Here is a 25,816-nt window from a genome sequence, read left to right on the forward strand (position 1 = left end):
CAACCATTCATTTTCTCAATTCAAAATAAGTAATGATGTTCATAATGAATGAATTACCTGTGACAGGATCTCGTTGTTTAATGTTTATGCAATATCCGTCTTGTCCCTTCCAGAAAATTAGCGGATATTGGAGAGCGTCGTATGAACGGTGTGTGTCAGCGATGAACTCCAGATTATTGTTTCTTCTTCGAATCACGATTTCTCGCGTCGATGTGCGGTCGCCAACCATAATTCCAGCAATGTCGTCAACAACAGGCGCATTGAATCGACGCACGTGCTATCCAGCTGGTGTTTTATCAGGATTGATGACAATAGCGTGATTGTCACTTTGCAATTCATGCATGTTTGCTTTGAAGAATTTCAATAATTCATTGTGCTCATTCAACAGGGCGTCCAGTTCGCCGACGATGCGCCTGGCATTAGGCGAATTGAGGCTATTGTAGCCGCAACGTGCATCCACATGATTGATGTCCTCACCGCTCATGAAGTAGATTTGTAAAAATTTATGTGGTTCGTTTAGCATTGGCAGCAATGAGCCTACTTTGTGGTATACTTGGCCTTTGATTTTGAACGTAGAATGGAATTGTTGACCATTTGCCGCAGCATTGTGAACTATTTCTGTTGCTCCGAACGAAGTCTTTTGGAGGCATGAATTGAATGTGCGAATGGACTTCAGGAACAGGCTTGAATCTGGAACCGTACCGATGAGCAAGCCGTTCAATGGTTCTGATGGTATCTCAATTTCTGGGAGTTGCACTTTTCCTGATGCGCAACACATCCCGGCTGACTCATGTTTGAATTTGAGCGCATGACAATGGGGACATTATTTGTCCATAGCACCAATCAGCACTGTCGGATGAGCGGAATATTCAATATCTGGCTCGTACTCGAATGCGAGACGAAGAAATGAAGCGGATGGAAATGCTCGATGTACTTGTTGGCGTTGTCAATCATTTGCTCTGCGTGTGTTGACTACGAACCGGCGCGCTTGGCTCCGTTCCAATTGTCGTTGTTGATTTCGTTCAGCTCGTACCTCTTGTGATTGAGATGCACGCAATTGCGACATGTTCACACGCACGTTTTTGTTATCTTGTTGGATTTGTTCGTCTGTTTTTTCTGCTCTACTATTTCGCATGTTTGTTGCTTTATTCATTCGACGGCCCAAATGCCCCTCCTTGCGTCTTGATGGCATTGTGCACTGTAATACACGCACATAAAATAGATAAATTAAAATAAATCGTACAAAATTTTGCACGCACTGCGTTGTGATATGCCGAATGAAATGTCAAAATGACGCGATGCTTCTCTTGAATTCTACTCGGATGTAGCGCCATCTGTTATTCAACAACATAAATAATTTCGTTCTGTTTGAAATACGAACGACGGTTAAATTTGTTCATACAAAAATCATAAAATCGCGATTAAAAATGGGAGGGTGGGGGTAGGAGGATGAAAATTTGGATTTACAGGTATTTTTTGATGCAAAATAATAAAAAAAATACAAAAAGAAATTTTCAAAAAAATAAAAGAAAAAAATTTCTGGATAGAGATACCCTACTCACCTAGCGGTATGAAATATACTTGTTGACCTATTCTCATACCTAACAAATATACATAAAAAAATTCATAAAAATCGGTCGAGACATTTCGGAGGAGTTTGACCACAAACATCGTGACACGAGATTTTTATATATATAGAGATTATTTACCAGACATTTACTTAATATTATAATTTACTTAATATAATATTATCAAAACTAGGTAAGTACTTTCCTAAACAAGATGATATTTTCTTGCAATGTTATCGGAAAATTAGCCAACTCTTCAGTAACAATTAATAGAAAAATATTGGCCTTCGTTTAACAATATTGCTTTGTACCGCATCTTCCATGATGTTAAGAGAATTATTTTAAATATGTTTTCAATTTCAATTTAGTTCTCGAAAAACTTCATTAGGAACATGTCGTTTTCGATTTTTCTCAAGAATTATATAATTCTACTGCACAGGGGTCTCCCATTTTTCATGTTTATACTTACTCAATTATTTGACAGCAATTAAAAACCCACTTTTATATATCGACCGTGTTTAGGAAAACAGGCGTAACCCTCACAGAACAAATTTTACAGTAGGGGCAAAAAACGTTTTTTGAATGATTTTAGTTTAATATTTTAAAGGCACAGACATTGGGTACATGATGATTGATGATGTGGTGTAATATCTTTTCGATCTAATAATAATTAAAGAAGTTATTACAGAAAAATCATTAAAATTAAGCGTAAATGCTTTTTTCCTTAAATTAATCTTAATTAAAACATGAATTTAGATAATAATTCGGCATTTGCGACATACTTCCTTTTTACAGAACGTGTATTTTAGTTGTATAAATTGTTCATATCTAATAAAAGCACTTTTCCTAAGCACAGTCGATATCGTTTCATTAATTTAATTTTATATTTTATTGTGATGCTGGAAGTCATTTAGGGCGTGAGGACCAATTATTGGGCCCTATCGATCAAATCGGCCTAAGACCGAACCTGATGATAAATTTACACGTTAACTTAATAATATTGTATTACCAAATGTCATGGATTACTTATTATTAGTACTATATTTCTGGAGGGATATGAACCGTCTGCCGCGATCTTTTTTAACACGGGTCGTGATGAAATATTGAGAATTGAGAAGCTGCGATTTTGTAAGTTAATACTAATTTCCGATACGAGTGCTACAGTTACCACCCAACTCATCACCATAGATCAGGGATGGGCATACAAGAGGTCAACGAGAGCCACATTTTGGATTTTCATATATATATAAAGAGCCACACCATAGTCACATTCTCACATAGTATTAAATACACAAATTCAAATTTAAAATTTAATACACGCATCTTGTCACTTAGGTACATTTAGAAAGGAAAACTCGCGAAAGTACAAGTTTAAGGCGACCGAGCATACCGAGTGAACTAATTAAGTATACGACCCTATATTAAAAACTTATAAAACATTTCCCACCTAAACTCACTCTCATGTAAATGTAATATATCAATATCCGAAGCGATTTAATTGAAAACAGTTATTGCCCTCCCAATTGGCATTACCAATAACAGGTTAATTTTACATCTTTAATTTTTAAGATAATTAGAAAACGTTGTTAAAACCACAGTGATGTTCAAAATGTAAAAGAATTAAGATGATACTTCAGTGAAACGGCAAATAATTTTCAACTATAGGCGCGACGAAATTTCGGACAGGCTGGCAGTCAGAGAGCGAACGTCGAAGTGTGAATACGTCAATTTGTTTCGTGATGGCGACGGGGGTATTAATTCTTAAATCGTGTAAAGATGACTAAAAACGTTACCCATTTACTTTAAAAAGAAAACATGTCAATGAATATATTATTATTGTTACTAATATAACAATAAACAGAACATTAAATGGACACATGTTGGATTTATATGACAAATTATATTTCGTTCGGCATGCGTCATTTACACCCGCGACCCGCAATCCACGCATCGCCTAGCCACGATCTTTTTAGACCCCAACTGAGGTATAGCCTTAACGAAAGAAAATACCTATATTTTTATCAACAGATATTGGGAGCCACACTTAACCCAACGAAGAGCCGCATTTGCCCACGTCTGCCATAGATAATAATCTGTACAATTTGACGCTCTGTTTAAATACCCGATTAACCTTAATTAGGCCCTGATCAACTCGCTGAAGATATTAGTGGGTAATATTTTTTTATTTATTAATAGTTACAACTAGAACACAAATCGTTTGGTTTTGTCTGATTGTTATTATTTTTGTTATTGTCGATGTTACTAAAATGCAAACTTGGAAACAAAATCAGTGTTGGAAGTAAAGTGATAACCAGCTACTTAGGCTGGTTACTAACAGTCAGTATCAGCTATTTACCGTGAAAACCAATCGCGAATATCAGTGAATGCAGGGCTCGAAATGAACCGGAACGCACCGGAGCGCCGTTCCGATTAATAAAATCTCGTAGGAAAATAATTTGACCGTCTGAGCTAGATCGGCCATAAAACAAAAAAACCTAACACACGGAAACTCCGGTTCGTAAAATTTTCCATTTCGAGCGCTGAGTGAATGTGAACCTGCAACCCTAATCGAAGTTCACCGAGTAAGCTAATGTCATTTGTGATGGTATATCACGGTATATCAGTAGTGAAGGGTGGAAGTAGGCTGTTAAGATCGGACATAAATAGTGCAAATTAAACTTTGTCAGTCATACCATCTGTAATGTGTATTTTTAATTCAATGAAAACAAGTATGACTGAAAAAGTGTGCATTATTCTTTGTCAGATCGCCCATAGCATACCAAAACTATTATGGTTTGGTTTAGGCAGGGTTTCATTGATTTTTTTTTAAATAACCAATACTATCTGCAATTTGTAGTCTTCATTCAATGACAACAAATAAGTATGACTGACATTAGTGTGTACTATTTATTTTAGATCTTAACAGCCTGCCTACAGCCTTTGTCATGTTTTACATTGATGCTTAAACTGCTTTCTATTCTTCTAGATTAATATTAGAAAAAAAGAATAAACATGGATTTTCTAAGTCTGGACTATGTATGGCAGGCGCTTCTGCAAAACTTTACGATGGTTGCATGTATACTGCTGGGTGTCCTCATATGGCATCACTATACCAGTACGTTTGGACATTTTAGAAAGATGGGGGTGCCTTACATAAAGCCCACGATTTTTTTCGGAAACTTACTTGAGAGAGTTTTTCTGCGAATATCATTCCACGAGTATTGTATTAAAGTGTACAGGCATTTTGATGGATTACCGTATGGAGGTAAGACAATCATTCTTATCTTATTATTGACATGTATATGTCTTACCGCTCAACATGATATTAAAATTGTGTGCAGAAGTTCAAATGTAACGCAGAAAATGTTACTATGACTATTTTATCAAAAATTTTCACGTCATCGCTACGCTTACGGTAGCAGAGCGCTCTCAAAGCTTGTCGTCCGATCACCGATGTTAAGCAACATTGGGCGCTTATACTACCTGGATGGGTGACCGCTCTGGAACATTCTATTATAATTTTTCACGATCTAAGATTCAAATTCGCGTGGGTTCGAATCCATCTTCCGACAAATATTTCTTATATTTTAATTTTATTACTAATATTTGTATTTCTTAAATTATTAATTTATATTCTTAACCTTAGTAAGACAAATATACGTTAAAAGGGGGAGGATTGTACCTACAGAGGCACCTTGCGGAAAAATACGAAGCTTGCAATTTGAGACATTTTTTTGATAATTTACAGTTTCAACTGTATTAATTAATAAATATGTATCAGAAAACATTAAATCAGTAATTTAAATCAAAGATAAACTACTTACAATTGTAAAAAAAATGTGAATTTGTTACTTACATATTTAATTCCCCAGTTACGTTATTGTTACATTATATTTTATGGTCATATTTATTATTAGAATTTAGTTTATTAAGTTTTCATTTTTTTAACCTTCGTAAGACAAATATAGTGTTCATTGACAAGTGGATTCTATCATGGGCCCCACATCCTCAAGCGGCCCCCGAGGTCTGAATCTTTGGCGGGCTCACTTATCTATCGCTGAGGTTAAGGGCAGTGTGGTGTTCTAAAGCAGTGCTCCGCAACCTTTTCTCACCCACGGCACACCAAATGTCTTCACAAAATTTCGCGGCACACCACACGTAAAACAATTTATACAACAAAACAAGGATCTGTGGTATCAATGATATTGCTTGTATGTTTAGCGATTTTTTGTATTTATTAATACATTCACTTGAATTATGGTTAGTTGTCAGGTAAGGAATAATTATTTGTTGAGTATTGATACAATAATAATAAATTGTATCCTACAATCGCATGTTTTAAAATATTAGTACCAGCGTAAGAAAATAGCGCCGGAGGCAACTTTTTTTATTATTAGAGCAAAGTAATTTTTTTTATCTCACTTATCTGGTTACCTGCCACGCCAGGCCCCCAGGCTACAGCCCTGTCACCCCCCCCCCTGTGTGGGGGTCATGCACCAAAATTGCATTGATTTATATTTTTTTATTTGATAAATAATTCAATATACAAACAACTTAACACACGACGAAGAATTAAATGTACCTACATATTTCCATGTATTTGTATTATCAATAAAATAACTAATTAATATTGTGATACCCGAGTCTGTTTCAATGAACATAAAAGTTTTATATATTTTGATTTGATATTTGAAAGAGTAACCCGAAGTTCTTGGTCAAGACCCTTCAAGCAAGACTGCTTATTATTTTTAATTATAACTTGAGTTGAAAAACTTTACTCACATATATATTATGTCGGAGGATATTCTTTATTAATCAAAATCCAGAAAATGTTTAGTTCAAGTCCAGTTCAGTTATAGTTTCCTGTCGTTTCTCATTTCAACAAATTCCTCTCAAATTTATAGGGAAAGCGCTTCTATAGAATTTTTGGCATTGGTTGCAAAAGGGTTTCGAATTCAGTAGTATTGATTGTATGAAAGTAATGATGAAATTTTATTTCTTTATTTCTTTTGGAGCAAAGTTAAATGTTTTTGAGACGGATCCAAAATTAACAGCTTGTTTTCAATGGTTACATTGATTACATTTGTAGAGATCCTTGTCTTAACTTCTTCTAATTTATCAGAGCACGTCAATATATTTTTATTCTGATCTTGGATTGATTTATTAAGTTCATGCAGGTGCTCAACTATATTACCAGCCATCTACGCAAATTTGACATCAAGTAAGTTTTGTATATTATACAAAATTATTTGTGTGTTTTTTTTTGAAGCAATGCTCCACGGCACACCGGTTGCGGAGCACTGCTCTAAAGTAGTGTTTCCTAAATTATACACGGGAGTTGTAATTTAAGTATATAATCATTATAGGTATCACATCAAATTGCAACGCTCAATCAGATATTTAAAATATTTGGTAGCTCTGAAAGGCGACTTTCTTTACTATTAATAAAATAATGTGAAAAGTGCATTAGCAAACTAACCAAGAACTCAGTAAATAGATTTTTGTTTGCTTCAATATATAAAAGTGGAAACATGGCGAACTTATTTTTTTTGTATTTTTTTTTCCAAAGATCCAATTTTTTATGAATGCCTTCACTTTGTTTTTTTAAATCAGCGAATTCATTGGTGGTCCTTGCATTGATTTATTCACTCATTTTTTTTTAATTACAACCAAATAGACAAGTTTAACAACAAAATTATCGTTCCTAAACAAATTTGCCTTAAATTTCAATATTATGATTTGACCCTTTTATTTCATTTTTTCACGAAATAGCCAGCGCGCTTCACAATAGTATAGAAGTGAGGTATTATAAAATTCGACTACATATTTTCAGACAGGTTTGCAAACAACCTTTTATAGGACTGTTTTTTATGTAGTTTATAACTAGCAGCCGTTTTATAAACTATGCATTTGGTTTGAAATTAATTCTCCATTAATTGTGTTAAACTTTTCGCGCCTCCCTTTGCAACACTCCGCGCCTCCCAGTTTGGAAATCGCTGCAATATATAATAATTTTAAACTAAAAATTAAATGGAAGGTACATTGCCTAGGGACATCACTGATAATTCCCACACGGATAATCCAACATGGATTTGATCTTTTCCAGGATATTTTGAAGGTCGCCGTCCTTTGTTATTACTAAGAGACCCTGAACTCATCAAAACCATCATGATAAAGGATTTTGACTATTTCACAGACAGGTTTTCTTTTCTGGCCAGGGTTCCTATTTACGTTCAAAAGATGTTGATCAATTTGAAGGTGAGGAATATTATTATGCAATATTTGCCTTTTGATAATTTAATTTGAAGCTTAGGTGCACAATTCACAGAGTGTGATGGAACTAAGGAGCAGGTGTCAGTTTGGTGAATGGTGCGCGACCACTCACATATAATACAATGAAAATGTATAGTGTAGAATCTACTGGGCGTACCTCACCGGGTCAGGCTTGGACGGTCCATTTTATCACCATGCGAGGATCGGTGAAATGGCACGCTCTTTTCATGTCACGCATAGTTTGTTTTTGATGCCGTCAATTTGAAATCTTCACGATCGATTATTTGTGGTCAGTTAACAAATGGAAATGTAAAAAAACAATATGTCGTTGATCTACATTCCTAGATAATTAATGGTGTCACAACTAAACTTCGGAGTACAGTGGGTGTTCTCCAATGGTGTGCATTCAGCAGTAGCGATGGGTGGATGTACACCATCTGTAATAAGCATTCTTAATTCAACGAATAAAGTATGACTGAAAAAGTGTGCACTATTTTTGTCGGATCACCCATAGCATACCAAAACTATTGTGGTTTGGTTAGGCTGGGTTTAATTTATTTTTAAAAATAAACTAATACCATCTGCAATCTGTATACTTAGTTTAATGAAAACAAATAAGTATGACTGACAAAGTTTAGTGTGCACTATTTATGTCGAATCTTAACAGCCTACCTCCCACCCTTCGCCACTGCCATCTTCTGTGGGCTCTCCCCCCTTTCTCTGCTTCGCTTTACCTGAAGGCCACCAATTAGTTTAATGCCGGCGCTCCATTGGCACGCAAGTCAGACGATTTACAGTCTTCGGACCTTTTTTATTCGCGTGGAGCACCCCAGATCTGCGGACTTTTTAATCCGCAGACCAGGCTCGTTGGATTTCAATCATGTTTGATATTTTACTCTCTGAGTTGCAAGACTTCGTCCGTCGATCACTATGCAAATTCGATTTGACATTAATACGCAATCATTCGGACCGGAAAAAAAATCTGTAATTGTTTTAAACATTTTCATTGATTAAATTGTTAATTTACACATTAGAAAATGAGAGATTTATCAATTATTTTTTTATTTGTATTTATGAAATTCATAAAAGAAAACGTAAAACTTGTGTTGTTTTCACTGCTATATTATTTTATGCAAGTCTACATATAAATAACACAAAATTATAGGATTATCGGAAGACATTACGACAATCGAAACTTTTGACTTTTGACAGCTCGACTTTTTTATTCGTTCGTTGATCAGTAGCACAGCATAGACAAATCGGACAATTTATTGTCCTCGGACTTTTGGCTCGCCAATGGAGCGATGGCATAATAATGTTTTAAATATTTGGTTTTGGCTACCAACAGTATCTTCATATTCACCAGTCCACGACGGAATGCACCTTAGATATAATGTCGACAGCAGGGTAATGAAGAGAAAGACTAAAATAATATTGTTTCTTCTTTGATTCTCAGGGTAAAGAATGGAGGAGGGTGCGTTCAATTTTGACACCGTCATTCAGCTCAGGTAAACTCCGCGGAATGGAGAACCTGCTACAGCAATGTGGACAGCAAATGTCTGAGTTCCTCAAGAATCGTACTGGTAAGTATGTTGGTAATTGTGCCGCAGAGTACGAAAACAGTTTACGATTACGCTTGAAGACTGAGATTCGCGGGACAGTCAGCACTTTTGCGTGTAAACAGTTATTAACGCAATATGTAGTTTAATTTACACACTATTGGTGCCAGTAAATCCATGCAGGTGTACAGGCGCTATTTATTATACTAAACTTTTTGCGTCATGGTTATTACATAATTTACAATCATTGCTTTATTTATTTGTATAATAATAATAAATATCTTTATAAATAGCGACGGGTTTAGATGGACAAAATAAATAGTTAATTTAATTATGTACTTAATTAAGTTTGTATAAAAATATCGGACATGGGATGTGGGGACGGTCCCTACGAACCCTTAAGGTAGACCCGCCCCTACACATAACCACTAAAAACACTATACAGTAAAACGCCCCAATTTTACTTAGCACCCTCTTCTACCCATCTCATCATCTTCGTGTTTTTCATTTCAGACTCCGATGAAGCTATTGAGATAAAGGAGTTGGTTGGAAGATATACCTTGGAAGTGATTGGAAGTTGTACATTTGGGCTCGATTGTGCGTCACTGAGGGATCCAAATGCCACATTTGTGAAGGTAAAGTTACTTCTTATTTCTATGTTATAATTGTGAACATTTAAGACTTAAGACTTATCTGTGTCAGTAATTCGACTAGCAATATATGTCTACAATTCTCAATCTTTAAGAACTCAAAGAATCTTTATACAGTACGGGCGCCGTGAAGCAAAGATATTTGAAGACCACTGATCTACCCAATGATGCAATTTCCCAATGGTGGGCTATTTTTGTTTTTCGGCATGAACAAAAACTAACCGTAAATGTGAGTGAGAAAACATTCGGCACACGTATAATATTCACAATATCCCTTTACTGCATAATGTCGCAAATTTGCGACATTTCAAACTATTTCGATATAGCAAATGCCATATGTGTAAATTATTAAATAATATCCTTTTTCGATGCCTAGAAAACGGTTTTACCATAAACATCCTACTTTACCGATTTTGTTTGGACATTTCAAGAAATAAAGCATTTCTGCATTATAGTCTATGCATTTCTGCTTTGACAGTTGACGAATTCGTACGTACGCAAAAATCCGCATTTGTAAATAAATGAAAAAAAATGTATAGAAGATTGAAATTGGTTGAATAAAAATATCTACACATCAAATAAGGTGTGTACGTTAGTTTTTTATAATTGTTATCATTTGGTTTTGTATTTTGTCATTCTGAAATGTAGGATTTCCTAATGTCGTAAATCTGCGACAACACGCAGTAACATACAAAATTTAATGGAATTTTCAAACAAAAAAAAATTATTATTTTACCTCCATTCACAAGGCATTTTGACACCAAGAAAAAATAAAATTTTTCAAAAAAAAAAATCATGCAGTAAAGGGTTAAGCTATATTATCAAAACTGTTTCTTATAGCAGGACACAACTCCTCTCTTTAGTATTATTCCTCTGAGGTTGTGACAGTTTTTCATTCTACGGGAACCAGATTCACTCTACAAAAATGCTCTATCTCGTGTAAAAAAGATTAACTTCTATAATTAGATTTTAAAATGTTTGCGATTCCAGAAAGCAGCTAGATTTATGGAAATTCCGATGTTCAACAGCATGGTTTTCTTCATCTTTTTCCTGCTTTGTCCGTCATTATTGCGTTTTTTACCAGTCGGGATGTTCAATATTGCGGTGTTGAATCATCTCCAAGACATCTGCAACTGCACAAAAACTGAGCGGGAGAAATTTCCGGAAAAGAGGTAAGATTTATTTTATCAGGTCGGTTTTGTGCTCATGATGGTCGCGCGGCTTAAGCGTTGGCCTATAACGTTTTGGGTCTCAGATTCGAATCCTGGGTCTGGCAAGTACACATATTGTTTTTCAATTTGTGTTTGAGTCAGAGTATGGACCTAATAGGTTGCGCAAGTGGCTAACATGCATTTCTCGTAAAAGCAAAAAAATCTGTTAATAGAAACCTCCACTCTGTGAAGGCCCATATAATCTTATTAGAATCAGACATGGACAGAAGAATAAGGTTTTGTGTTGTAAGTGCGTTACACATTCATAAATGATTAAACTGGTACAAGCAGTGTTGCCAAGTCAAAATTTTTAATTACAGTAGAATGTGTAAAAAAAAATCAGTAGATTCGACAAAATATCAGTAGATTACTGTTTCGTACGCCGCAGGTTCCCAATTTTTCATGGTCGGCTCGTTTTTTTTAAGAAAAATAATTCACCGCGGGCCGCAAGTTCCCGAATTTTCAAAGACGACTCGTTTTTTTCCCGGATGGTGGGAATTTTGTGGAATGAAGAAATATCAGTAGATTTCATAAAATATCAGTAGATTCAGTATATTGCCAAAAATATCAAAAAATATCAGTAGATCTACTGAAATTTCAGTTGACATGGCAACGCTGGGTACAAGTGGCATATGATAGGTGCCGGTGTTGCCAGGTACTTCACACTTCACTTTATTTTTCATGACTAACTCGTCGGGCAATTCTTTATTATAATTTTAAAGACACAGTATTTTAATACACCTTATTTTTTCCAGGCGAAATGACTTCATGCAACTCATGATGGATACTGCCCAGAAAGAAGCAAATGACAACGTACAAGATAAAGGTTGACTCTCATTTTTACTATTAAGGGGCCGGAGATTCAAGTGAAAGTTGTAAAAAAAAACTTGTTACGAAACCTCTTCGTGAGGCGACCAGGGCTCGAAATGGACCGGAACGCACCGGAGCGCCGTTCCGATTAATAAAATCTCGTAGGAAAATAATTTGACCGTCTGAGCCAGATCGGCCATAAAACAAAAAAAAACCTAACACTTATTTTTATAACATACTCATAAATTTAGATAACTATAGATATATATTAGATATATTTTTTTTGGAATTTGTCTGTTTTTACACTTATTTTAGGAATTTTACAGGTTTTTTTTAAATTTCCAGATATCTCGAGAATTCTCGAGAATTCTTTTCTGGAAATCCCGAATCTCAAGAATTCAATATTTCATTCTTTCGAGAAATCCCGAATGTCGAGATTTAGATTTTCTCGGGAAATACCCAACTCTAATTGCAGCTAATGCAGAAAATCCCGTTTCGCGTAATATGATGTTACGAATGGTAGCAGTACTTTACTTACAACTTGCATTACTTTTCTTGATAAAGTATTATATTATACTTCACTTCAATTCAATCAAAATTATTGAACTAGGGTTTATTTTCAATGAATTATCGCATGATAATTCTATCATTTTTTTCCCTTTTCAATAGTAGTCAATCAAAATTCATCATCGTTCATTGACTAAGATCTTTGGCGGGCCCACCTACCTATCGCTAAGGTTAAGGGCAGTGTGGTGCTCTAAAGTAATGTTTCCTAAATTATACACTGGAGTTATCATTTTTTAAGTACCTATAGCAATCATCATATAGGTATCACATCAAATTATAAAGCATAACCACATATTTAAAATATTTTATAGTTTCGGAACAAAGTAGCCGCAGGCGACTTTTTTTTAAACTATTAGAGTAAATTTGTGATGTCTGTTATGCCCGGGCCCCCAGGCTCTTTATAAACTATGCATTTGCAAACTGCAAACCTGTGGCTACATTTGTGTTAAACTTTTCGCGCCTCCCTTTGCAGCACTCCGCGCCTCCCAGTTTGGAAATCGCTGAGATAGAGGCAGCCAAGTTGACTGTTCTTACAATGATTTCTCGAAAGCGTTTGACATTGAGTCGATCACGATATTCTAATGGAAATACTCCAACTAATTGGATTGTCTGATCGATTTCTCAGGTTATTCGGGAGTTATTTTAGGAATCGTCAACAATACGTATCGTACGGCCTTTATCAGTCACAGGTATTTGAAACATTTTCTGGTGTGCCTCAGGGCTCAAACTTGGGGCCATTGCTGTTCACGATTTTTATAACTGGCATAGCATTGGTAATTAAAAATGCTATGTTTTTGTTGTTTGCTGATGACTTGAAACTCTTCATGGAAGTTGTCACCTTGGACGATTGTCGTCAACTCCACCTTCATATAGATAATATATTAGATTGGGGCAGGCGTAACAAACTGGACTTCAATATTGACAAATGCAATGTTTTATCGTTTACTAAAGCTCACGAGTATTGTTTTTCCAGTAGTCGATGCATGGCAAAATTCTCTCGCGAATATCATCTGTAAGGGATCTTGGCATTTCGTGTGACAGTAAACTGACGTTTAGTGGTCATATACGTGCCATTTGTAAAAAGGCGCTACAACTGTTGGGCTTTGTCTTGCGTACTTCCCGGGTCTTTTCGGATGTTACGGTACTAAAAATTCTCTATAACTCCATAGTTAGAAGCAGACTTGAGAGTGGAATTTAGAAGGGATCTTTATTTGGCTACATATTTTTCCGATTTATATGGTCATATTCTTGGTGGTGTTAGCTTGTATGTCTCTGATAATTACATTAGGAATCGAGGGCATCCGTTGTTTGTTCTCCCAAGATGCAAAACTAACCTGCCATTAGTGATGCCAATTGGGAGGGCAATAACCATGTTTATTAAAATCGGTTTGGATATTGATATATTCCACCTACGCGAGGATGGGTATAGGTGGACGTTGTTTTATAAATCCTTAAAATAGGGTCTGCTTAACTCATCCGGTGTACTTCCTTGTACTTATCTAATTAATATTTTTTGTATTTACACTTTTCAACTGTTTAATAACTTAATACTGATCTATCTCTTTTTTATGTAATACTGTTTTAATAATATTTCTTTGTTTCTAAATGTCATGTTGTGAACGTCTTAAATTAATAATTTGTAATGTTCACTTTACGTAAAAATAAAATTTTAAATTTGAAATAAAATTTAGAGCTAGTACCTTAGAGTTGGAAATCACATATTCATTATTTTGCAGGAGAGCAGTTTTAACATAGTTAATTTCTAATCTAGTTAAAATACTGACTCGCGTTCGGACTAAAACTCAGTATGTTGGACTTCCGCACTTTTGCAATTAATCTAGGGGGAAGGTGTTCCATGTCAGCTATTTTCTGGTATTTTCGGAGGTTAAGCCTGAATCTTACGTAAGATTTATAGAAAAACTATTTATATAATTATGAAGCTTATTCATCGGCAAATATTTATGTTAAACATTTGATAACTGCATAAAGTATTTTTATGACGTAAAATAATATTCTTTGGAACCTTGAAATGTAATAATTGATAACGAAGCCATATTTTTGTGACATTAATAGACTGTGTTGATAACCGTTTTTTCCACTAAATATTATGTCAAAACGTTTATTATAGATAGCTTTAATGTTATCAAACATAATGTAGTAAAATATATTCAGTATAATTATAATATTTGCAGTTTCTGTTGGCTCTAAATCTAACGGAATCGACTGGATATTTTGTTATTAAAATATGCGATAATTATAGACATTCCAAATAATCTAAAGCTACGTATCAGAAGGGTTATCATTAATCATTGAATAAATGATGAAATATCTTGTTAAATATAAATTTATAATACTAAATAGATACATTTTAAAAACAACCATTTCACGAAATATTTGACCAACTCGATGGGACGTCAGACCGCCTGCAAATTTGGCGTTAGATGTATGGAATCTTTAGCTGGTGCTATTTTCACTTCATATGACCAAAAAAATACGCCAATCCACGAATATTGTATAAAAATATGTTTATAAAAGTGAATGCTACAAATTGAGCACAAAAATAGGTGATACAAACATAAATTCGGACAAATTATTCAAAAGGAAAACATATTTTGACATTTGAGGACAAAACAAAAAAAAATCTGAAGAAATTTGTATTTGCGTCAATTCTACGTTATGTCATACTAAATCATACATTACAATTTTTAACACTGTTGCAATCTATTTTGCCTAATATTGCAACATAGCAATCAGTTTTCTGTCCCTTTCTATAACTATCTCCCTCTACATTCAAAATAATTATGATTGTAGTAGGTATGTATTTTATAAATTGTGATAGATTTTATTTTATTTCAGTGAAATATATCAGGTCGTCCAGTATTGCCATATCTACTAAAATATTATTGGATTGATATTTTAGTAAATAATTGAAAGAAGTTTTTCACCATTTGTATCTACTATTAGTTTTACTATTTTTATTTAATAAATAATACACATGAGGTTTTACGAATTTCACATTTGTTATTAAACATACTTACATAATTTAGAACACCTCAAACACATCGCGAAGTAAAAATATCTATATTTTTTACTTAGCCAAATTATGAATCTACCTAGGTTAGGTACCTACTGATATTTATATTACAGAAAATTTAACTTTTACTAAATTATGAATTTGCGAGATTATAATAATACAGATGATTTTAAAGAATACTTTCATCAAATAATAACATAATAATGGATGCCTGTACTTACATAATATTTTCCAATGAAATATTTTTTTCTTTTAAATTAACTTTAATTTCGAAAGTTTAGCCTGGCAATACTATGAACGTCATTTATTTCAGCGGGAATGCGAAATTTTCATCCTCGGTTTTTGACATAGGTACCTAACAATATTATCACAATTATTTATATCGATTGTACTTACAAAAAATGCCACGAACTCACTATCCGATGGCTGGAAGTTCCAAAAAAAGACGTAGGAGAAAAGATGGAAATATTAATACATTAAAAACACAAAGGTTTGAATTTATTATTTTATAATTTGACATAATTATACATAGTTGAAAAAACCACATTTCACAGAAAATTTTGGTTCACAATATTTATTTATCTTGCAAAAGGAAGTTTTGCGTATTACTTATTAATACACACAATTAAGTATAATGATCATTTGTACTTATATTATGTTTGTGCCATGTCTTATTCGAAATTAGTGTGTCTGTGACAAAAATTATAATCTGGTACAATAATTAATAGCAGCTATACATTTTGTTTTCTGTTAACTATCTACTAAACTAATATTTTTGAATGTATTATAGTATTGATATATTGCCGAAGACTATGCCTGAGCATGGAAATCCTCAAAGCATACTACCTGAACCAGAATTTCATCCCACATTTGAACACGAACACGAAGAATTTATTATAGAAAATGAAATTGAAGATTCAAGCCCTAAATTCCGTGTAGAAGGCCGTAGAATTATAGACTTTTCATATTTTTTCCAACAACTTCAATTAATTAGCCACCATGATTCTCCATTTATTTGTAATTTATCACATTTAGAAATTTTGGGGAAAATCGGGATAACTTTAGTAGTACATTTTTTATCCAATGTAAACTTTGTGGTAAAAAATTAAAATTATATACCACTGAAATGAACAAAAACAAAATGAATCTGTGTGACGCATTTGTATCCAGTATAATCAGTATCGGCAGTGGATTTTCAAATCTGGAAGAAATGTGTTCAGCAATTGACGTACCATCGATTACAGCAAGAACATACAGAAAGAGTCAACAGAAGGTGTACGAGTGGTTTGAAGAAACCAAAAATAAGAGTATGGAAAACGCTGCGAAAGAAGAGCGACAACTTGCAATCGAAAATGGTGACGTCGATTCTTCTGGTATTCCCATGATATCAGTTGTTGCAGACGGCTGTTGGTCGAAACGTTCATACAGATGCAATTATTCCGCAGCATCTGGCGCTGCCACGATCATTGGTCAAAGAACCGGAAAGATTTTGTACATGTCAGTGAAAAATAAATATTGCGATTTGTGCGCCAAAGCTAAAAATAAAAGTATCCCTGCTCAACAACATAAATGCTTTTTAAATTACACCGGTCCGTCAGCTGGAATGGAATCTACAGCAATATTAGAAGGCTTTAAAGAATCTATTAATACACATGGATTGATTTATTCAAAATTGATTGCTGATGGAGATTCCAGCACATACAAAAAAATTCTTGATTGTCACCCATATCCGAATGTAACTGTCGAGAAAGTTGAATGTAAAAACCATTTAATTAGAAATTATTGTGGCAAAATAGAGGCATTAACCAAAGACACAAGATATCCCTTGAATGTAAGAAAAATCATTGCGTCAAGAAAAAGACGTCTGCGGAAAGCCGTCATAGGTGCAATCAAGTATAGAAAACTACAAGATAGTACTTTCGAAGAAAAGGTTATCGCTTTGAAAAAAGATTTAATTAATGGACCGCACCATGTTTTTGGAGACCATACTTCTTGTCTACCATATTTTTGTACAAATGAACCAAATACAGAGGACATGCTTGATGTAAATTATGTACCAGCATTAAAAGAATGCAGTCTATTTTCTCAATTAATGATATATAATTCTCGTTTGGTGCTAAATTCAAAAAGTTTAATTTATAATTTTTCTACTAATATTTCAGAATCTTTTAATAACATGATTGCAAAATTTGTAGGCGGCAAGAGAATTAACTACTCTCAAAGACAATCGTACATGGGACGATGTGCAGCGGCGGTAATCGCATTTAATACAAATAAGTTACATTGCACAATTCAAAAACAAGTTTATAAAAATAGCCCAAAAGCCTTCATAAATCGCTTAGAATCAAGAAGGTTGAAAAAAAATAAAAAAAAAATAGGAAAATCTTGGCGAAAACCAATACATTCTGTTCCTTTATCTAATCCAGATTATGGAGAGAGTTGCCAAAAACCTGATATGGACAAAAATCAATATCAATTGTTAAAAGAAACTTTTTTGAAAAAACTCAAACTGACAAACTATGAGAGGAGGGATATAGAAAGACGCACTGTATTACAATCTGAATGTGCAGAATGGCTAGAAAGGCGACGAAACCTTCTTACTGCCTCTGTTTTTGGAAAGGTGTGTAAGCGGCGAGAAAATACAAAATTTGGGCCTTTGGTAAAACGTTTATTATATAGCCAATCATTAGCCAACGTGAAAGCGGTAAAATATGGTAAAGAAAATGAATCAATAGCTTTACAACAGCTTAGTGTACAAGAACGAATTAAGATTGAGAGATGTGGATTGTTTATCGATGATTTGTATGATTTTATCGGTGCAACGCCAGATGGCATCAGCGATGATGATACAATTATTGAAATAAAATGTCCTTTCTCAGCTGCTGGAATAAGTGCAGATGAAGCTATTGTACAGAAAAAAATTAAATTTTGGAAAGTAGATAAAGACAGGAATATGGTAATAGATAAAAATCACGATTGGTACTTCCAGATTCAGGGGCAGCTTCATATTACTAAGAAAGATGTCTGTTTATTTGGAGTTTGGACGGGACATAATTTTCCTGTTAAAATAGAATTAATCAAAAAAGACGAGACATTTTGGATTGAAAAGATTGAAAAAAAGATATATCACTTTTATATGAATTGTCTACTGCCAGAAATAGTAGATCCCAGAACCAGTAGATCTATGAATATTAGAGAACCAGAAAGGCTGACTTTCTAAATTTTTATTTTAAATTTTATTATGCTTAATATATTTTCAACAAGTCTATATTACATCACTATTTTATAGTTCATCAAGATATATCTAATTTACTAATATAGTTTACTGTTACTAGACACCCACAACGAGTGTAATTTTATGAAATTCAAAATAATATGTATACTTACATCTAAATAATGATACCTAAAGATCTTGCTGGCGATTCCACTGTGCCATATATTGTATAAGCATTCGTCTCTGCAGCCGTGGAGTTTGGTCCCGTGTAAAAATTACATTTTGTTCTCAAGGTCAAAAACCAAATTGGTTGTGCCAATGGCTTATAACCATTCCTCATAAATGATTATAACTGATATCACCTCATAACTGATCAGTGCCATGCACGAGTTAACTCGCGGGATCTTTTAAACGTCATAACTTCTGAATGAACTGTTTGTGTATATTTTCTTAACAATATTTATCATTTTAGTGTGAAAAAATTCACGTTAAACATGTTGATTTGGTAAATTTTCACAAATATTTATCATTCTATTCTTATTTCATATTTTTTAAGGGATTCATTTTATTCCAAAAATAACTGACCTACAAGTACCCACCTGGTAAAAATTGGATTTGGATTGGATGGAATTTCCTAGTAGATTTTCCAACTAAACAACATGACGCTTTCTATATATTATTTACTGTTAGTTTTGAAATTATTGTATTTGAAATAAATAATGTATCAATAATACACATAGAAATCAATAGATATATAAAATAGATATCACAGTTTAAAAATCAGAAAGATCAATGCATATTACCATTGTTTATGTTACAATATAAAACAACATTTATCATTGAACGTAGGTACCAAGAAAAATAGACTTCATTAAAATGTGTCAATATAGTATATACCCGATATAATTATATAAATTATTATATTGTTAATTACTCTGTGGGGTCCATATATACTGCTTCAATAGTAATTTAATTTTGTACTTGATTTACTTATTATATGTACAAATGTAATATACTTACCTACTTATTAGGATATATCTTGGTGAATTTTAAAATAAGAGGAAATTAAATGGAGGTCATTGTGTCTAACTATATGTCAGTCGTTGTTAAATCTTATATAAATATTTATACATTATTAAATTGTTTTTCTGTTTTTTATTGATGTAAAGACATGGCATGTATTCAAAGTAATAACAAATTAGCTGTGTACTATTTATTTAACTTAATTAAAACCCCAAGATTGATTTCGTCTTACGACATATTTTATTCTTCTAAGTTTTACTATGACATTGTAATATGAACCATGGATATAGTATAGTACTTAAAAAAATCAAAACTGGTAATATATTATTTCAATATTTAATTGTCAATTTTCATTTGAAGTCAGCATTTAATTACTGGTATAACACATAATTATTAACTGATATCTACAACTTCAGATGGACAAATTAATTGATATATCATATTATCAGTTTTCATTTCCTTTCAACAATGTATTCATTCTAGCAGCTATTTTAAATATCTTACTAGTTTTTATGTCATGGCACCTTACAAAGGCTCCGAGCAACCGTATACTGAGCTTCGAGAACAGATGTTTACGACGGATACTGGGTGTGCGGTAATTTTAGAAGTAACGGGAGATAAAAGAACGCACCAAATAGCCTCCCATCACGCTGAGAGTGAATACGCAACTTTGTACCTGGCCCGGCCACGTGCTGCGAGTGCCTGAAGAGAATCCCAATCTGGTTTGCCTGTTCTTCAAGCCAACCGGATTCCGGCGTCCTGGATGGCCACTAAATACTATCTATATAGCATATCTGGCGGAGTTACGGGCTGCTAGTATGACCTGGAACGATGCAAAAAAACTAGAGTGACAGAGATTCTTGGAGGCGCCGCATTGTATCCATATGCTGCAACTAAGATGCGGATATAGCCGAAGAGAAGAAGTAATATACAGTATCTAGAAAACTTAAAGCCTTTGAAATGTGTGTGTATAGATACATGCACCTTTCATTGGTGTTGGAAAGACAATTTTTCTGATATCAAAGTGATATTGAGACTGAAAAAGACAAGACTTGGAGAGTAAGCTCTACCAAATGACATACCTAATATGATACAAGTAACTGATATGCACAATTATATTATATTTTATATTACGAATCAAAATAGCAACTTTTATATCATTATCGATAATAAATTTAGTGCAAAAATGTTTTTATAAAATTGTTTTATTTTTTAAACATTAGTCACTTTATATTTACCTTGTGTAATTGTACTATTAAATCTATAAAATGGGTGTATATGCTTGATGGTCGACGTCATAAATCACGCCATGTTCGAATCGTACGCCGAAAGTTGGATTTATTTCATTATTAATTAAAAGATTTATTTCATTCCATCTTATTCATATGAAACCGTCGACAAGCAAAGATCTCGGTAAACATTTTCTCCATCTGCAAAAAACATAACATAGGAACTGTTAATAGTGTGATTTTTAATCTTTTATAGTTGGCGACTGTTTGAAGAGTGGTAATTAAAACGGATTAGTGATAATACAAAGCATCAAAAAAGATTGATTAACTAAAATAAAGTAATCAGGTAGGTAACATGTTTAATAACAACTAGAACGCCTTAGATTATATCAAACAAATATATATGAAATCACAGGTTTTATATAATTCTGGAATGAATGTAACTAACCTCAAAAAAAGGATTGTATTACGTCGGAATTATGAAACATTGAAAGCATGTATAGACTAAGAAAACAATAAATAAACACTTGAATAATATATGCAAAACACACAGAATACTACGATAGTAATAAATAACATAATATTGTACTTACAGATAGTGTTTCTTATTCCTGATATAAAACACAATTGTTTTAGGTACCTTGCAATTTGTAAACATTAACATAATATTTGACACTTTTGACAGCAGAGAGATTTTTATATTAGTCTATGGCCAAGAATACGGATTTATTTGGCCGGCTAATAAAAAGATTTTAATAAAGCAAGAACATTTTAAATATGCGACAAATAAATAAAAGTATATATAATATAGTTGTTAAAAAAATCTGTGTACATTATAAAATATATTTAATATTATAAATACATATATTTTTTAAATTTATGTTATAATTTGTAAACGACGAAGCACGTCAGCTAATACGCATAGTAAATGTTTAAACTTCGGTAATCAAATTCGAATGTGACAGAAAGAGAAAGAATAACTTTTTAATCATATTAGCATGCGTAAAAGAGATGTAACATAATATCACTTTCACTTTAAAAATCATACCTAGTATTCAATGTCATAGTTCAACTTTAAATGAAAAAACAGAAACTCTAGGTAAGCATGTGTGCCCTTAAGGGGGATCATATATGCCAACAGAAAACCTAGCGGAAAAATTCGAAGCTTGCAATTTTAGATTTTTTTTTGATAATTTACAATTTCAACTTTTTTAATTAATAAATATGTATCTGAAAACATTAAAAAGATATTTTTTTTTAAGTCAAAGATAAACTTACAATTGTAAAAAAATGAGAATTTGTCACATATTTGGTACATAGCTTACGTTATTATTACTAGGGCCCGGATTTATATGCTAGTGTATGTTTTGTTAGGGTGTATGCACAGCTATGAGAGTTGCACAGAAATCTGTTTTGAAAGACACAGAATCCAAAAATAAAATTTTATTGAGCATATAAATGCATATTTGAGACTATAGAGCATATTTGAGACATTAGTGCATATTTCATAAATAAATGCATATTTTAGAGCTTTTAAATTTATAATTTAAGTTTTTTAAATTATTTTATCGAAATATAACTAAGTTAGGAAAGAAGATAAGTTAGATGCACTTGCATTTTTAATGCCATTTCCGAGCTGTGGATTTATCAGTGAAAAAAGTGAAGTTAACTCGGGCACTATTTTTTAAAGTTTGCCCAAGTGGACGTTGAGAGGTAGTTTTCCGCATATAAACAAAATACTGACACATACATATGCGGAAAAATTTAATGCCAGAGCATAATATTGAATAAAATAATGTAATTTTTTTTCGGGCAAAAAACAGAAAATAGTATTTAGGAATAGTTAAGTGTGTCGTTTTTGTTTTTTAAGTTATATTTGGTTTACATTGCATTTATTATTGAATTGTTTGTAGGTACTTGTGAAAAAACTATTTTGAAAATTGTAATTGATTAACATTATATTCTTTGTTTGTGTTTTTTGTTCTGATATCGTATTATGTTGAAAAATTGTTAACTAGTTATTCGATTTTTTGTCAGTAATATTGGGTAAAGTGGGTATTTACAATTTTTTCCCGCAAAAAATGTCAATTTTTAACTGCATATTTTATTGATTTTAAGTGCATACGTGCATGCATATAATCATGTTTTTTGTTGCATACAAATCCGGGCTCTAATTATTACATTATTTTTATGGTTATATTTATTATTAAAATTTAGTTTATTAAGTTTACAAATTTTCACTGCTTAGATTTTTGACTAATTCATAGTTTTAATATTTTTTATATCTATTTGGAAAAACATCGATTTTTATAAAAAATATAAATGTGTATAACTTGAAAGTTTATCTTTGACTTTAAAAAAAACAAAAAAAAATCTCAAATTGCAAGCTTCGTATTTTTCCGCGAGGTTCAGAGAAAAACAATACTCGTGAGCTTTAGTAAACGATAAAACATTGCATTTTGCATCCAGTTTGTTACGCCTGCCCCAATCTAATATATTATCTATATGAAGGTGGAGTTGACGACAATCGTCCAAGGTGACAACTTCCATGAAGAGTTTCAAGTCATCAGCAAACAACAAAAACATAGCATTTTTAATTACCAATGCTATGCCAGTTATAAAAATCGTGAACAGCAATGGCCCCAAGTTTGAGCCCTGAGGCACACCAGAAAATGTTTCAAATACCTGTGACTGATAAAGGCCGTACGATACGTATTGTTGACGATTCCTAAAATAACTCCCGAATAACCTGAGAAATCGATCAGACAATCCAATTAGTTGGAGTATGTCCATTAGAATATCGTGATCGACTCAATGTCAAATGCTTTCGAGAAATCATTGTAAGAACAGTCAACTTGGCTGCCTCTATCTCAGCGATTTCCAAACTGGGAGGCGCGGAGTGCTGCAAAGGGAGGCGCGAAAAGTTTAACACAAATGTAGCCACAGGTTTGCAGTTTGCAAATGCATAGTTTATAAAGAGCCTGGGGGCCCGGGCATAACAGACATCACAAATTTACTCTAATAGTTTGTTCCGAAACTATAAAATATTTTAAATATGTGGTTATGCTTTATAATTTGATGTGATACCTATATGATGATTGCTATAGGTACTTAAAAAATGATAACTCCAGTGTATAATTTAGGAAACATTACTTTAGAGCACCACACTGCCCTTAACCTTAGCGATAGGTAGGTGGGCCCGCCAAAGATCTTAGTCAATGGACGATGATGAATTTTGATTGACTACTATTGAAAAGGGAAAAAAATGATAGAATTATCATGCGATAATTCATTGAAAATAAACCCTAGTTCAATAATTATGATTGAATTGAAGTGAAGTATAATATAATACTTTATCAAGAAAAATAATGCAAGTTGTAAGTAAAGTACTGCTACCATTCGTAACATCATATTACGCGAAACGGGATTTTCTGCATTAGCTGCAATTAGAGTTGGGTATTTCCCGAGAAAATCTAAATCTCGACATTCGAGATTTCTCGAAAGGATGAAATATTGAATTCTTGAGATTCGGGATTTCCAGAAAAGAATTCTCGAGATATCGGGGAATTTAAAAAAAGCCTGTAAAATTCCCAAAATAAGTGTAAAAACAGACAAATTCCAAAAAAAATATGATTTTTTTTATTTGTGTAAGATGACAAACAAAATAGGAGTAGGAAATCAAAAATAATTCAAAACATTACTTATTAAAATGGAAAATCAAAAAACACAGACTGTCAATCGCTGCGCCTGACAATCGCGTACGAGTTTGAGACACAAAATTCCCAGATGTTGCAAAAATTGCGCTCATTTTGAGTCGACGTTGGATTAATTGTGTTAAATGCCCCGATCAGTCTTTGAAGGTTTTGTGTTTTCTGTCCACTTTTTTCACATAGAAAATCGTTTTTCAATTAATATTTGATAATAAAGAAATATTAAAAGTTTCAATTCTCGAGATTCGGGATGGAAAATCTCGAAAATTTCTCGAGAATTGCCGTCGGGAAATTCCCGAAACCCAACTCTAGCTGCAATGAAATCCAAATATCGACCCCGTTTAGTAGAAAAAGAGTACTTTGTGCTAATAAACAAGCACATCCATCGCATGAAAAACAAATTAATTTAAAAATTAATATAATCAAAGTAGTAGAATCTTGTTTATTTTTATAAACAAGTTTTTTTGTCATTGTTGTATTAAGTAGTACATTTTTGTCTATTTAAAAAGGTGTCACCAAAAAGTTTGAAAACCACTGCTCTATCTAGTGCTTATGACACATAATCAGTAAATACCATCAGGTTTGTTTCCGTTGAACGGCCTGCTCTAAATCCATGTTGCTCATTCATTATAAACGACTCAATCCTTGGAGAAATCATGCTGCGCATGATCATCTCAAGAACTTTTGCTGGTGCAGAGAAAACAGCTACCGGCCTATAGTTTTCCACTGATGACTCCGTACCACTCTTATGAATTGGACTATAATGAGGACCCCCTGTAATGTATTAATACATTACAGAGGGTCCTCATTATCTGAGTCGCCGCAAATACGAATTTGCATGATAATGCAAAAAAAAACAACTATAATAACACATAAAAAACACAAGCACGATAGCTCAGTGGTCAACTGTCACTTTTTATTTTAAAATTAACATTTAAATTCAAGTACCCTTAGTCGATAGTAGTATT

General features: G+C 33.2%; 1 protein-coding gene and 1 long non-coding RNA gene across 2 annotated transcripts in view; one reads left to right on the top strand and one right to left on the bottom strand.

Moving 5' to 3' along the window:
• Positions 1 to 4,580: 4,580 nt before the first annotated feature.
• The window catches only part of LOC147073583 (putative cytochrome P450 6a13), a 32,787-nt gene continuing 11,551 nt past the window's right edge, over positions 4,581 to 25,816 (top strand). The window contains exons 1-7 of the mRNA XM_085944634.1: positions 4,581 to 4,833; positions 7,675 to 7,826; positions 9,298 to 9,424; positions 9,914 to 10,035; positions 11,041 to 11,222; positions 11,473 to 11,502; positions 12,017 to 12,087. Of these exons, the coding sequence (XP_085800760.1) occupies positions 4,581 to 4,833; positions 7,675 to 7,826; positions 9,298 to 9,424; positions 9,914 to 10,035; positions 11,041 to 11,222; positions 11,473 to 11,502; positions 12,017 to 12,087 (937 nt within the window). The remainder of the gene's footprint in view (positions 4,834 to 7,674; positions 7,827 to 9,297; positions 9,425 to 9,913; positions 10,036 to 11,040; positions 11,223 to 11,472; positions 11,503 to 12,016; positions 12,088 to 25,816) is intronic.
• LOC147073584 (uncharacterized) lies at positions 20,127 to 21,794 on the bottom strand. The gene is made up of 3 exons (XR_015070406.1): positions 21,732 to 21,794; positions 21,148 to 21,339; positions 20,127 to 20,732 (listed from the first exon to the last, which is right to left on the bottom strand). It is a non-coding gene; the product is annotated as an uncharacterized LOC147073584 (long non-coding RNA).

This window comes from Rhyacophila brunnea, unplaced genomic scaffold (genome assembly GCF_057557595.1).
Source record: "Rhyacophila brunnea isolate RB1 unplaced genomic scaffold, BYU_Rbru_1.0 scaffold_17, whole genome shotgun sequence".
NCBI lineage: Eukaryota > Metazoa > Arthropoda > Insecta > Trichoptera > Rhyacophilidae > Rhyacophila > Rhyacophila brunnea.